The 17,003-nt window shown below is 39.7% G+C and overlaps 1 protein-coding gene across 5 annotated transcripts in view; it reads left to right on the plus strand.

Moving 5' to 3' along the window:
* The first annotated feature begins 696 nt into the window (after positions 1-696).
* The window catches only part of TAFA1 (TAFA chemokine like family member 1), a 289,251-nt gene continuing 272,944 nt past the window's right edge, over positions 697-17,003 (plus strand). Inside the window, exons 1-2 of one of the 5 annotated variants that reach the window (XM_075834010.1) lie at positions 697-1,225; positions 3,818-3,938. In XM_075834010.1, the coding sequence (XP_075690125.1) occupies positions 1,187-1,225; positions 3,818-3,938 (160 nt within the window). In that variant the 5' untranslated portion in view covers positions 697-1,186. The remainder of the gene's footprint in view (positions 1,226-3,817; positions 3,939-17,003) is intronic. The other 4 variants (XM_075834008.1, XM_075834009.1, XM_075834011.1 and 1 more) reach the window with 4 other exon arrangements.

Genomic DNA, 17,003 nt, shown 5'->3' on the forward strand with positions numbered 1-17,003 from the left:
TATCTATCTATCTATCTATCTATCTATCTATCTATCTATCGGTCTATCTGTCTATCGGTCTATCGGTCTATCTGTCTACATATATGTATGTAATATTTGTAAACTATAGATATGAGATAGATAGATATAGATAGATAGATAGATAGATAGATAGATAGATAGATAGATAGATAGATAGATAGATAGATGATAGATAGATAGATAGATAGATAGATAGATAGATAGATAGATAGATAGATAGATAGGCATAATCAAAGTATCTATCATCTATCTATCTCTATCTTTCTCTCATATCTATAGTTCACAAATATTACATACATATATGTAGACAGGCATCATCAGAGTATCTATCTATCTATCTATCTATCTATCTATCTATCTATCTATCTATCTATCTATCTATCTATCTATCTATCTATCTATCTATCTATCTATCTATCTAAACTCTCTCTCTATATATATATATACTGTATATGTGTGTATATTGTTTGTCTATGTGTTGACTAAGCCTGTGACATCTATTTTCTACATTCAAGAGAACCCATGTATATACTAGCATGCACAATTAGCTTCATCTGCCATCTGCTCCCCGACATCCTCATCCTTACTACATGCTTCCAAGTAATAGAGCACATATTTCAAATGAATTTGTGTGTCTCTAGCAAAGAAATCGATTTGGGTAATGAGACACTTCAGCTGACACTGGAAGTTTTGTGGGCAGTCACAGGAGGCTGGGCAGTTTGCAAGAGAAATAGTGTGGTGCCCCTTTAAGACATAGAATAGGATCCAGAGGAGGAATGCACAGAGTAGTCACAGGCAGCATTCACATTATAGGCAGCACATAGAGAGCTGCTGCCTCCTCTACACTGAGGCTCATCCTCACTGCAAGGGAAGGATCTGTCCTGCTACAACTAAGGCTTTGTGCACAACAAGGTGATGCTGGAAAAGGATTTAAAGGGAGGAAAATGAACAAGATACCACCCTCCAAATCCTGGACACTTTTCCTGACAACGCAGTCAGAGCTGTGATGTCTCTTTCCTCTTGTGCAAATCCTGTAGGAGTGAACAGCAGAGCCCACAGCACCTTGTACTAATCCTCAGCAAGAAGATTATTTGGGAAAAGCTTGCTTCAATGAGGCTTATTTTGGTGCAAATGGATTTTAAAAAGTGTTAGATCATTCCAATGAATGCCCCTGGAACTCCCTGCCCCTGGATGGATTATTCAGGTAAGAAGAAGCCACAATGCAGGTGCTAAAAGTCATCTGATAACATGAGATATGAACAGCAAGGAGGGAGAAGAGCTGCCATGAAATGAGTTATTGATCAGATATTATATAGGGTCTGGGGAAAGCAGCAGGAGGTGATTTAGTGTATTATGGGGGGCAGGTAGCAGCAGATATGGGACAAGTTGATGGATAAGGAGACCTCGATGTGGTTCATGGCAATAATGTAGCCTAATGTGTGGGGAGATTCTATAGATAGATGTAGTGGCGCTGAATTTGTCATTTAACTGTTGAACACATGGGGATATCACACCATGTCTTTTGTCAGATACACTTGTCTTTATAACACTGGACAAATCCAGCTCTGCTGTGTTGTTATATATTATTATTGGGAAAGCTGGGTCTGAAGTGTGAATTCTTGATAAGTTCTCTCTGATTTACCAACTTCATGTGGTCGCTGTTCACTGCTGCTGTCCATGTGTCCAGTGCAGAGATTACATAACCCCCTGGTCGTATATAATGTATGGGATATAAAAAAAAATGCAGGTTAACAAGGATAGATAGATAGATAGGCATAATTAGTCTATCTATCTATCTATCTATCTATCTATCTATCTATCTATCTATCTATCTATCTATCTATCTATCTATCTATCTATCTATCTATCTATCTATCTATCTATCATCATCTGATCTATCTACAGATATGTATGCAATATTTGTAAACATAACGAAACATGTACATGCATACTGTATACATATCTTGTAAACACACACAGCAAGACACAATAACGAAAAAAAGAAATTCTCTCTAGTTCATAGTACACTTTACTTCGTACATATGAATGGAAATTCTATCATTTAAAAACATATAAAAAATAATGTTGTATTATATATATATATATATATATATATATATATATATATATATATATAAAACAATATTTTTTATGTTTTTAAATGATAGAATTTCCGTTCATATGTACAAAGTGTGTGTGTGTGTGTGTGTGTGTATATATATATATATATATATTTACACATATACGATCTATCTCTTATATAGACTGTATAGATCCAAAATGCCAAATACATAAATGTAAAGTTAGATGTAAATAATGGTTTGCATTGGCCACGTAATATCTTCCAGCATCATCTGGTTACGCAGTGACTAGCCGGGCAATTCCTCCAGGGTCAGGGAGAGGTTTTACCATTTTTTACACGTGAATAAGCATTTTAGTGTGAAAAAAATGTCCCCTTTAGACTGGCATGCCATATCCTCATTCAGACTACTGCACTATTAAATAAGGAGCCATAGCCGTGTGATTGGCTGAATATGGAAAGTGTCTGAGCCCTGAATTATTGGCTGATATAAAATAATATCCTATCAGATGATGTACAGAGTAGTGGACTGATAATACTACAGGTGGCTACAAAATCTGTTTTGATAAATATTGTCTAAAAAAATTCCAAATGTGGGCCAAATGTCCATCAGGGTCATAATTCACACTTTGCTTTTATGAAAATTTTCAATAATGAAACATTCTAAAATAATTATCTATCTATCTATCTATCTATCTATCTATCTATCTATCTATCTATCTATCTATCTATCTATCTATCTATCTCATATCTATCTATCTATCTATCTATCTATCTATCTATCTATCTATCTATCTATCTATCTATCTATCTATCTATCTATCTATCTATCTATCTATCTATCTATCTCATATCTATCTATCTATCTATCTATCTATCTATCTATCTATCTATCTATCTATCTATCTATCTATCTATCTATCTATCTATCTATCTATCTATCTATCTATCTATCTACCTACCTATCTATCTATCTATCTATCTATCTATCTATCTATCTATCTATCTATCTATCTATCTATCTATCTATCTATCTATCTATCTATCTATCTATCTATCTATCGACACAGGCAATAAGTAATTTGTCTTTGAATATATATGGGTAAGAACACACACAGTATATTTGTTGCAGAAATGTATGCACAAGCTGCAGAAACAACAGATTGTCAGTTGAAGAAAAGTCTGCAACAAATCTGCTGCATGTGAACATACCTTATGAAGTCTGGACACCTCTCAGCTACTATTAACAAGTGAAGCGGATTGGGTTTATTAGCTGTAGCAGAGCTGAGTTTGCAAATTGCTTATTAGATCACAATGCATTATCTGTAGATTCACATATGACTGCAAGTAAAATTTATCTTAATTCAAACAACGCAGCCCGGAAGAGTTCAATAACAAATTCAGCTCTGCTACATCTGTGCATTCATAATCTACTATTATCATTTATTTATTAGGAGGTTGTAAATTTGTTATGACACAAAACTGCAGACAGTGAGTTTATTAGAGAGCCATTTGTACTTGTAAGTGGTTCATCTGTCGCTGCTGGCTTGACTTTTTCCTGGGCTGTCTTTATTCTCTTAACCTTTATGTTATTATTATGTGTGGGGTAGCAGAGCAGACTGCTGGGTCATTCAATATATTCTAATTGTTACTCTGTGGATCCTCCCTGAAGTGAAGGGTCAGAATAATAACTCATCATGTCCATGTTTCATCTAGAGAATGGCGATGGTCTGTGCAATGTCTTGGGTCGTATATTTTTGGATAAGTGCCTGTGTGCTGTTCCTCTGTCAGGGATCTCTCCATCAGCAGAGCTTTCAACATCATCTTCACCGGCCAGGTAAGGAGCCTTCAGGTTTTGCTGTTTCTCACCATTATGACTCAGCTTATCGATATCCCAACCGGCCATTGTGCGTCAAGGGATGTGATTGGCGCTAACTACAGTTCATACGACCCCCAAAAACTTATAGGAACCCTAACATCTCCTACTGCTAAAGAACTTTATGTAAAGCGGTCACGAATGGGCCACTAAACCTCAAGTCTAAAGTTTGCCCATGTAGTGGAATGTAAGCTATTATTCCCTGTTATCGGCCATTTTAGGCAAGGGGAGAGATCCATTGTACTGTTGTTCAATGGGATGACTAAGGGGAAGTATAGGAGAATCTCTGCCCCCCCCACGGTCACCCCTTTACCTCACATATGTCCAGTTCTGAGATCCCCCAGAAACATTTATATACTAGGTGTGAGTGGTGGTGACTTTATGGTTAGCGGCCCTTCTTCAGAATGATACCACGGACATATCAATTATTATTAACAATTGTCGTATATGATAGTATTTGGTTTGTAAGAGGTTAAACTAGATTTACTTGTGTGTTATACTCATGTATTATATTATATTTTCTATGACATAGTTAACTATTATATATATTGGCTTTAAATTACTTATAACAAGGTGTATAGACTGGCAAAAATCTATAGTCAGCAACCAAATCCATAATTGTGCTATTATGAGATATCCATACAGATGCAGCAGAGCTGCGTCAGTTATTTGCCACAACTCGTTATAAAATCACCATGCTTAGTCTATGTTTTTACATAAGAGAGGCTTTGTGTTCACGATTTACAAACTCAGCTCTGCTGCATCTGTCATTTTCTTCACCAAAGGGCAGTTTCGGTGTAAGAAGGGTTGGTCGTGTTATTGTTATATTTAGGTCTGTAAATCTTTTGGATGTGTTTGGTTAAGTTTCTCTCAGTTCTGTTAACTTTATATTCACGTTGGGTGTGATGGTCGTTATGTGGCAGTGGTTAACGTGGCTCTTCTCAAGATAACATTGGAATAAATGTAACTTGTGAGTTTGACCATGAGATATACACATAATATGTAGGGGAATGCAGTTTTATACTATATGTTTACTGTATATGTCATTTTACGTTTCTCAAGAATATTTTAATATTCACAGTACAGAGATGTGTTAAACATCAATACTTCAAAGTAGACATTTACATATATAGGGCTACTTTATAGGCCAATTCAGGGCAGCACCCTGTACCATGAAATCCAGGGGTCCCTGCAGAAGATTTTAACCCATATAGAACAATATCTATCTATAGATGTAGCAGTGCTGGTAGCGTCTTGATTGTGTGTCCTTACACCTCGGATGACACATTCTGACATCACGGTGACATGGGACAAATGGCAATCTCTATATCTCATGCTACCTAATTAGTTACGTTTTTTGTAATGCTGGAGCTCTCCTTTATGAATGGGTCCCGCGTTGATGGAGTCCATGATGGTTTCCCTTGTTAAGACCCATAGACATTAGGTGTAGATGGTGAGTTGTCATAAAAAGCTTGAGAACATCCAATACATATATATTATTGTGTATTTAATTTCTTACAATGTATTGTGTGGCTTCCGAGTTACCGGGGATAATATGATATTAGGACGATCTGGCATAAGTTGGATGACTATGGTGGTGCCATGCTCTACATCCTTGATGGTTTACTGAAAGCTGTGTTCACATTAGTAATGAAGTATTTGCTTTTGTGAAATATGAAAATCCAAATTACCAGTAATGAGAAGATATATCTAAGGAACTTTGCTTTCGTCCGTCCAAAAATGTTTGAAAAATGTTTTGTTAAATGGCGACAACCAAGTCTTCCAAGAAAAAGTCCACAGGCCATCCATCAAATAAAGACTAATAGATATAGACTAATTTCAGTGATATCATCAGTGGATTTTGTATATATCCCCTGCTTTGTCATAAATTTTATGCCGAATACTCTAATGTCCTCCAACCCGCCAAGAACATGTCAATTGGTATTTTGGTTTCTTAAAACATTCTCCCAAAAGTGTCGGCTTCTGCATAGAGTTTAATGGGTTTTTCAGGATTGGAAAAATATGGCTTCTTTCTTCCAAAAACAGTGGAGGCTGAGCCGCAATACCGCACACAACCTGTGGATAGGTTGTGTGATATTTTCAGGAGCAATCAGCCATGTTTTTCTATACCTGGACAACCGGGCAAGAGCCAATTTGAATAACTACGTCCCCTTTAAAGTATTGAAGACCATTATGGTACTAGATAAATTAGTGCTAACCATTGATTTTCAATCAATTATCTCTTGTTGGACAAATTTTCCGTAGATATACTCGTGTACCTACCACTGTTGCTGCTGTGAGGACCCGACAATGAAGTCTACCATCCATTTTCCTCTTATTGATCTTCACCAGTAGACTCCAACCCGTAGCTCTCCAGCTGTTGGGAAACTACAGCAATCTCTGGCATGCTGGAAATTGTAGTGTCTAAACAGCTGAAGAACCACAGGTTGGAGACCACTGAACTACGGCATGGAGAAGGTGGCATATTGTAGATGTTCAGTTAGGCCCCATGCACACAACCGTAGATTTCATCCGTAATTACGATCTGTAATTACGGACCCATTCATTTCTATGGGCTACGGACACCTTACCGTATTTTTATGGATGGGTGTCCATGCTGTAGAAATCATAGAACATGTCCTTTTTTTGTCTGTAATTATGTTACGGACTCCCCATAAAAGTCTATGGGCGCTTCCGTAATTACGGACGGCTGCGAATGTGCACCCGTAGCCTTCCACATTTATGGAAGCGTTGCAAGGCAACGCCAGGTTTTCATATATTGAATATCATTTGTGGTTTTCTTCTTTTTGCGGATCCGTAAATATGGATGCATTATGAATGCACTACGGACCGTATTTATGGACACCGTTCCGTATATGCGGATGATTTACGAATGACTATGGATCAGTATTTATGGACAATATTTACGGATGGATGAAATCTATGGTCGTGTGCATGTGGCCTTAAGATGTGTCTTTTTTCCTGTGGTCATAGATAGTGATGACCTCAGCTGATCATCCTGATCATCTTTAAGTATCTAGTGATCATTAAGGGTATGTTCACACGTAGTGTTTTCAGCCGTTTTTTGGTCCGTAAACGTCCCGAAAAAGGGCTGAAAAATCGGAAGCAGAATGCCTACAAACATCTGCCCATTGATTTCAATGGGAAATACGGCGTTCTGTTCCGAAGGGCCGTTTTTTTATGCCTCGTTTTCTGAAAACGGCACGTAAAAAGACGCCCGCGAAAAAGAAGTGCATGTCACTGCTTGGGACGTTTTTGGAGCCGTTTTTCATTGACTCTATTGAAAAACAGCTCCAAAAATGGATGTGAAAAACGCGAGTTGCTCAAAAAACGTCTGAAAATCAGGAGCTGTTTTCCCTTGAAAACAGCTCCGTATTTTCACACGTTTTTTAGTAAGCGTGTGAACATACCCTCAGAAGGCAAGGAACCTTGGCATGCAACTCTTCATAGGTCTACTCCTCTATGGGTCAACTCTAAGGTTCCTATATAATAGGTCCTCATCATTTTACTTCCATAATAGACAAGTGTTGTGTGTGCATCTTGAAGAAGGAGGGTCCTAGAAACAATGTCGAAAACCCAAATGCCTATTTAAAGGGGACCTGTCAATAGATCATATGAGTTGAACTGGTTAGTTAACCTAAATAGCGCTGACTGCCTTATTCCAGCTCTGTTTTTATTTTTATCCTGGAACCCCCTATTCCAGAGATATTGCCCACTGTTGTGTTGACTTCTTATATGCTCTAGTTAGCCAACAGGGTGGAGCTAGCTTCCCTGCCTCTGATGCTGACCAATCAGCGCGAGGCACCTTCAGGCTAGTTCACGTCCTGTTGTCTAACTAGAGCAAATTAGCATATAGTGAGCCAACACAACAGTGGGCCATATCTCTGGAATGGGGGAGTCTAGGGAAAAAAGGAAAACAGCGCTGAAATCAGGGAAACCACGCTATTCAGGTCAGTAAACCAGTTTAACTTATATGTCCATATTAACAAAAGTGAACTTGACAACCACAACCATATGTGTGTGTATATATATATATATATATATATATATATATATATATATATATATATAAAATCTTTTGTCTCCTGCCAAGGAAGATCGTGTTTTCGAAGATAAAGACAGCATGACTTACTTGAATTTGACTTATTTTATATCTCCTGATCCTCAAATAAAAAAGCATTGTAGAACCCCCATGCAACGCAAATTCCAGTTTGTTAAAAATCAACCCAAACAAGTGGCATTATTGGAGCAGGATGGGGAAACGAGCAGACGGGCATCTCAGCAGCATTTGCTTAAGCCTGAGAAATGACCTCTTTTATGAAGTAGGAGAAGTAAGATGCTAAGTGCATACCAAGTACTGGGGAAATGTAAAAAATGACATATCTTTCACTCAAGGCTGTGATATAGATAGAGTGAAGCTTTTACATTTGCTTCATCACCTGGTTAGGAGCGGCACAGCTCCCCCTCCAGCGCGCCTCTTTTAGTCTCCTTCACGATACCCTATGTGAGTAAGATTGATGGGAAGCTGATCCTAGGCAGCCAATTTCAGTCTTTTAAGAAATAATCCACAACATTGACAGATGAGTGGAATTTGACGATCGGTTTGTATCATTGACGTGTTGCACACCTAAAGAACAAGCCAAGGAAAAATATTTGGCAACACCTATGGATCCATTTTTGAAACGTCTCCTAGGTAAATATATTGTCATTAAAAGGCATTTGGCCCTAAATAAGAAAAAAAATAAAATCACCAGTGACTATAAATCCTTAAAAATGTCCATATTTTTATGTCTAGCAAAGTTGGGTGACTACCAGCATGGCTGTCATTACAGTTTTCTGTGGCTTGCCATCCATCTGCATACATTTGCATAGTTAGTCAGTTCTGCAGGACAACCCATGAGGGAGCTGTAGGGAAGGCCGCAGGCCATAATGCATAGTTAGACAGATCTGCAGGATAACCCCTGAAGAAGCCGTAGGGATGGCCACAGGCCACAATGTGTAGTTAGACAGATTTGCTGGACAACCCCCGAGGGAGCTGTAGAGAAGGCCGCAGGCCACAATGTATAGTTACACAGATCTGCAGGACAAGCCCTGAGGTAGCTGTAGTGAAGGCCGCAAGCCACAATGTATAGTTACACAGATCTGCAAGACAAGCCCTGAGGTAGATGTAGAGAAGGCCGCAGGCCACAATGTATAGTTACACAGATCTGCAGGACAACCCCCGAGGTAGCTGTAGGGAAGGCCACAGGCCACAATGTATAGTTAGAAAGATCTGTAGGACAACCCCTGAGGGAGCTGTAGGGAAGGCCACAGGCCACAATGTATAGTTAGAAAGATCTGTAGGACAACCCCTGAGGGAGCTGTAGGGAAGGCCACAGGCCACAACAGGTGTTATACAGCTTTCCAAGAAATAGATACATTTTGTTCAGCCATTTTTAGTTGTGTGCATTACTAAGAACTCGGGGATAAAGTATATGATCTTCATTAACCTGCGACAGGGCTATCACCCAGTGTTGAAAAAGGGATTGTCTGGTTTAGAAAACAAATTATTAAAAATCCTATTTGGGAATTCTGAGTTAATAGAGGACAGACCTCTGTTCTGGACACTCATCTAGTAGCCAGAGTGGCTACAAAGAGCATTTCTTGCTTTGGAAGACCTGACACCTCTATACATGGACAGCCAATTGATTTCAATGGCCACTGTGTAATATTTAATTTCGCCTGTGGTGGTGCTGCAGGGAAATAGAACACTTGTTGCTGGATTCCCCTACAGATGATCGCTTGTGGTCCCGAAAAACGTCCGAAAATAGGCTGTGTGAACATATCCTAAGAAAGATGGGTTAAAACTCTATGTGAGCTGCAACTGTGGCCATATTAACCGTCACCCAGTTTTCTCCGAAACAGAACGAAATAGTGAACAATACTGAATAAAATACGAAGTGAAATCATGTGAAAAATGTAAGGACCTGTTTCGATTTTTTTTATTTTTATGGTTTTGGGGAACATGCTCCTTAATTATATATAAAGGTAAAGAATGTTAACATCTGTATTGTAATCACTTCGACTAGATATAATTTGTCATTTGCAATCTTTTTGGACCGGGTCATTACTTTCATTCAGTCATTCGCAAGATTACACCATCCAATAATAATAAAAACTGGAAAATATATGAGGTAAATAACATTGTCAACCGATGAACCCGAGAATTCCATTTTGTCTTCAGCTGGGTGGCGAGTTCTTGCTTTTTCTCTTAATGTCTGTCAATGACAAAATGATTATATTTAAAGGAATTATGCGGCAATAGGTAAAACACTCTAGCAGTGACATAATGAACAATTATAACGCTATTATGGGAATAGGGTGTGATTAGCTAATTAGAAAATTGGTGATTTAATTCTTCTACATTTTGTGCAGCTGATATGGCAAGATGCCACTTTACTAGTATGTCTGTATACACAAGCCAAAACTACTAATACATCATATACCGTACTATGTATAGTCTAGCCCTATGTATATAGTTCTTGTACAAAATTATATCTATGGTTTTACTATATGGTTGTTATTTACGTAGGTTTTATGCTGGTTTTAAAAGTGAATGGGCACCACATAAAAGGCTAAGAAAGGGACAGATGTTCCAGCTGTAAATATGCCCTATTAAAGGGGTTATGTGGGGACCGAAAATTATTAGCATTGTACTCACTGCAGTATGTGATTATACTCGCTAATATGCATTCCGGTGCCCCGTCACCGTCTAGTTGCACAGTCTTCCTTCATGACCACACGACTCTTCGTCATGTGACTGGCCCCGCTGTACGGTATGTAAATGCTGTACTATTGCTCCTGCTTGGACATAGTGTACGGCGGGGCCGGTCACACGACGAAGAGTCGTGTCGTCATAAAGGAAGACTTTTCGGGCCCCACATAACCCCTTTAAGCGCCTTGCCATAGTATTCAACCTCCCAAAAAGGCTTTACATATATCTGGATTATAAATGACACTAAGGCCTTATGCGGAGACTGTACAGCGCCCAATTAAGCAGATATTCTCCCCTAGAAGCAAAGTAATACTACAGTCAATGGGACGTGGCATATGGAGGAATACAGAGTATGGCCCCATAGACTGGCATTTTTTGGGGCAATGATTAAACATGAGGGCTGTATGGGAACTGTGGCATGCTCTTAGAGAGCATTATAGGTTGTGCTTTTATAAGCGCACTGTGGGCACTCAAAATAGGGCATGTAAAATTCTCCCCAGCAATGGGAATATCTATAGAATACGATGGATCCGGTCATTCTTATACAAAAGTTTTACAAAGTCTCCTGTATACACCCGGCAATGAATTTTTAGCATTTCATATTATTTCATTATCATGACAAAACCATTTTACAAAGTCTACCAGCCTTGTATTTTGTGCCTATTTTTGATGGTAATGCCCTTTGGGGGGTGGGTCTAGCCCACCAGAATTATTAGAGGATCCTCTTATGGGCCCAGACTCTGACATAATGATGGGCCAAAGGTCCATCAGAAGACAACCCCATATGGAGCTGACTTTGAAGCCAATCACTGGCCAATAGGGTCTATTTCTTATGGGCCGATTCACAAATAACCTATTAGATGATTATTATTAACTTATTGATGATATGCCCGGTGTGTACAATGATAACAACAAAGATTACAATGTCATTATAAGTGGACACGCACATGTTCTGTATAGGTGAAGGGAGGATGCTCAGAATCAATACCTCTGGTGGGCCCAAGGTGCTGGGTCTTGCCCCCTGGGTAGAAGGACCAGGTGTTTGCTTCCTCTTTCACACCTTTTCTATGACTTGTGGGTTATTTTCCAACCCCCTTGATGTCTAACAATACAGTTCCTCTGGATTAGGGGCGTCCTGTAGGTTCTCACCACCCAATAGTATGGAGGATGGGAACAACTGGGCTTTTTGGCCCCCTCTCTCCTCTCCAAGGGCCCCAAAGCTGCTGCATGGTCTGCCTATATGGTTTGTACACCCTTGGATTCTAATACCATGGATGTGTAGGATTCAGAGAAAATTAGATATCATTAGTAATGTGCGGAAGATTCGATCTCCTATACTGGCCGACGTTTTCCACACTAGACCACTGCTTGCTTGATCTGTAGGGAGACTCGGAAAATAAATGTGACACAACGGCTAATACCAAGTAGTCCAAATTTTCTTTTATTAAGCTAAATAAGATCAACTGACTGTGTTAAGAGTCCTCTGTGCTTGACAGAAAACCTACAGAACCCTGTAATTACTCTGCTTATTTTTGTTGAGGAACATCTGAATTTGTAGTCACGAAGGACTTTTACATTATTCATCCAGAAGTCCCTTGTGTCTGAGTTTTCCTCTATCAACACGGATTGTTAGTTTGAAGCATGTATTCTCGATTATACCTTGGGCATTATATATCAACGGACTTCAAGTTGCGCTGACAAACAGTCCCTGCGTACAGGATTCGGCATGCGATCTCACCACATCCCATGCACCGCTTCGACTTTTAGATTTCAGCCATACCAGACATTGCAGAAAATGCAGCAATTTGCAATTTTTGCGAGACAGTGGGACAACCGACTGTTGTTTGGAGCATCTGTCATATATGAAGTACAGATGTAGCAGAGCTGAATGTAAGTTCACCCTCTGGAGATGTGTGAAGTCCTATGGAAAATCATAGCTAACACAATGGGATATTGAGATGTGATGTGTTAATTCGCAAACTCAGCTCTGCTTCATCTGTAACATACTGCGTTCACATTGAACAGTCTGGGTCATGTGGCAACATCTGTGATGACTTTAGAATATATAACTGGGTATATGTGTTTTGTAATCTTCTTTACAAAATTATTCTGAATATTTACGTTGATTTTGACTTTGCACTACAGATGTAGCAGAGCTGAATGTCATTTGACATTTTGGGGCAGTATTATTTGTCCATTGTAAAATGTGTTAGGTTAGCCTGCAGTCCTATGTAAACTATTGTTTGTCTATTGATCTCATACAGGGCTGCTGTCCTCTCATGTAGCACTGGAGACCTACCTTGAGGTCTAGGGGGTGTGTGTGTGTGTGGCCATCAGGTTCCTCACCCCCCTTTAACTCTGGATCCTCCTTCTGGGGGGCCGAACCTTGACTTTGGTTCCCGGTGGACACTGGGGTAGCAGCCCCGGTTGAAGCCAGGAGCAAGACAAGCTCTCCCTAAGCTTCGGTGAAGCGAGGCCTCCAATCCCCAAAACTTGCAGGGCCTTCTAATTCAGAGGATTCGGGACGTTTTGTAGGGGCCCGTCTTCTTTTGGAGAGGGCTTGCCATAGACTGCATCTTTGTGCACTTTTCTGCATGGAGTGTTGCATGTTTTTTTGCACTTTTTTTTTAAAAGAAAGTACTTAAAAAGACCTACGGGCCCTCCAGGGGTAGGGGACAGATTTGAGTACCACTCTGTACCCTTCATAGCTATACCACTCCTGAATACTGCACCGAATGGGAGTGAAAATATGCAGTAAATCGTGACTTGTTCTACGTATGTTTTTAAAAGTAGGGTTAAAAAGCAATTCCTTAGGTAGTTGTCCCCGTAACCCCTACACAAAATGAATCAAGGTTGCTCTGTTAAAATCATCCCTAGGGGGTGTGAATTGCCCTTTGGACACTACTTTTGGGCCTGAGGGAGCTACAAAATATTGTTAGTAGAGTTAAGGGGGTTTTCAAGCATTTTCAATTGATGTCCTTTCCTGGCTGACCCCTGGGACTCCCACCGATCAGCAGACCTGTTTATCCGGGCACGTGACGTCCAGATGGGTGGTTGTGCCTGGTACAGTAGCTTAGACTATTCAAGTGAACGGGGTTGGGCAGTACCAGGTGCCCCACACTGACATGCACATCCTGTTCCTGAAAAAACAATGACGGAGCCCTTATTTCTGTTGACTGGTAGGGATCCCGAGGTTGAACCACCACCAATCAGACATTAATAGCCTATCCTAAGACTAGGTCATCAATTGGAGATCCTGGAAAATTCCTTCAAGACTGATACATGCGGGAGACTTAAAGGATGACCCTTTAGGACAATCTAGTCCATATGACCTATTCCGACATCTGGACATTATATTGGTTGGGGGTTCAGCTTTAGACCCCCCTGTAAACTACCTCTATAGGGAACCCCTCTGATAAAGCTTCCCAAAAAGAGTAACATGCTTGTAATGGGGTGCACATTGACAGAGCCATTTGTTACCTAGGGCACTAGTTCAGCATCTCTATTCTTTCAGCAATTAGTAAGTACCCGTAAATACTTGCGATAGGGTTTCTCTTTCCAGCCATAGAAGTCACATGTTTTCTCGTAGAAAATGGAACGTATAGGATATTTTTTCTATTCACATTATCTATTTGTACCGCATGAGTTGAGCAGTGTAAAAAAAAAACTAGCGAATGGAACGAATCCTATCTAGTTACCAGATAAGACAGATGTTATTGTGACCTTAGATATTGTATTGATTTAGGATATAGCACATTTGTGACTGTCTCGCGGGCTGTCCTCTCAAGGTTTCCACTTTCTCTGTGATGTATCTATGACTTCTGGCACTTAAACTGCTGGAGTGATACAGTGTGAATTTTCATTACCGATAACACAGATTGTGTCAAAAATACCATACGTTACAAATAAATATATTTTTAATTACTTTCAATTAGGCATAACTGCATTCGGGATCCTGCTTTGTTCGTCTTAGAGATGGTTTTAAAATCTTGCTTAAGAATTATCTTGGGCATAACCTCAAATGTGTGCACTGTACTATACTCTGATATGGTACTGTTGCCAAAATTGAGTAGACACCTTAAAACGCAAATATCCAGGCACAATTTAGGCCCTGATATCAAATCTGTAAGCGTAAGGTACTGATTCTCCTTGTGGAGATTCAGGTAGCAGAAAAGTCTTTAGGGCAATGCTCCCTGGGAAAAAGTATGCAAAATAGATCTCCAGAATGAAAACAACAGTCTCTCTAGCGCCACCTGCAGTGTCCAATTTCAATGTCCACCCTTTTAAGGAGCCTTGAGACATAAGTCGTGATTAGGGATCTGTTTTACAGATTGGCTACCTATAGGTGGCATCCGAGACCCATATTGTTGCATTGCATTTATAGTAATGTTGTCCTCTTCTATGGCTGAGAGCCTTGGTTTCGTTTATCTGCATTCCCTACAACCCCTATAAGCTACATGTAACGTTGAATAACTTTGTAAATACTTTGCTTTACATATCCTGAATAAATAATCTCAAATTTCACATATGCCACATTGAAATTCCTGTGGTTACTGTTTGGAATCTGTCAACGCTGTGCTGACAGACACACCCCTAACAGCTTAACTAAGATTCTATAACGCAGTAGACTTGAAATATTAGGCTGCTAATGGTCTTATGGCGAAAAGACTACTCATTCCAGAATCGAAATCAGCAGCGCAGGTTCTGAGCCAGTTGGGACTACTGGGCGATGTGAGCTCAAACCCATTTTTCACCGATGCAGAATTAGTTCTTTATATGTGCTGTAATGTTTTACCCATTTTTTATGACCTCCTATTTTTTATGGCGTCTTCTTCATATTGAATTCATACACACTGTTTATATACTTATACTTATACTGTTGATCTCCTAAGTTTCCCCATTGTATACGCTACATATATAAATCCACCATGTTCAATACTTCATGTCTTTTCTTTTGCTTTCTATGTGGCAATTCTCTTCTTTACATAAAATCTGGGAAACAGAAAAGGTGATATTACTTCCCTCATATACAGAATTTATCCAGACATCTCAATTATTGTGAGCGCTATCATCACGCCCACCGCTCACTCTAGCTATATAGCTGTCATCTCTGCCTCACCCCCTTTCCCCAGTCTCAATCCCTAACTTGTCAGTTTCATCTTTGTATCGTCTCTGCTCCTATCACATGGATTGACCAGAATTTCTAATTCTCATTCTTATCATCTTACGACTGGACTGGTGGAAGTCTCTGCTAATTGGGTTTCTCCTTCATAGTCCATCAGAGCTCCAGTCTGGGCTAGAATACTTTAGCAAGAGTGATTTATCTAACTGGTGGTTCCTCCTCTACTGACTCTGACAATCATGGCCACTCTTCTGAGAATATATTATAATAGAATATAAAAACCTCTCTAGAACCTAGTGCAGACAAATGTATGTTTTTGAGTCTATGAGCCTTAATTTACCGTTCACATACCTTATGACGTCCTAGTTTTACCAAGCTCAGAGCCACCTGCCCCATTAGCTAAAACCAAGAGTTACCTTTGTTTGCCTTTAGACTACTTTAGGAACCTATCTCCTAAAGATCTTAGAAGGTGCGTTCCCGTACTGTCATTCCATGTACACATTAGACATAGATGTCCACATAGGCTTTCTTTAACATATGGAAACATTACTCTTCTATATTTTTGACACATTTTGGTTCCCACCATAGGTCTTTTCTGTTTGGTACGTAACCTAAGGAGTTTTTACTTAGAAGCGTCACATGGGGATAACCAAGACCTGATGAACAGAGACGGATGTAGAGAAAGGGGCCTGCTAGAAATAAACAAGGCGACCATAGTGGTCAACTGGTAACCCTGGTGGACATTGCATTGTAGGACATTCATGGCAACCACTTGAGGACAATCTTTATTATTCAAAGCTATGTATTGTGAATCACCCGAGGTCACACGGGTAGTGTTGTAGCATGTAGTGGCCCCACTACCACCACTATTTTTCCTCCATTAAAGTTAATGGGGCAAAATGTTTACATAATGGCAGGCATAGGGCATGCTTCTCTATACCAAATGCCCTAGAAATCACATAGCTCTATGTTTTATTACTTTTTGCTGCTGTGGTAGCCCCCGCTGAACATATGGTGTGCTGTCATACAGTGTACAAATAATTATGCCTTACAGTGCCTCATTATCAGTGTTATACAGGATGGTGCCCAAATAAAAGTGCCATATGTGGGCTACATAATACTTCCACAC

The sequence above is a fragment of the Rhinoderma darwinii genome, chromosome 7 (assembly GCF_050947455.1).
Source record: "Rhinoderma darwinii isolate aRhiDar2 chromosome 7, aRhiDar2.hap1, whole genome shotgun sequence".
Lineage (NCBI taxonomy): Eukaryota > Metazoa > Chordata > Amphibia > Anura > Rhinodermatidae > Rhinoderma > Rhinoderma darwinii.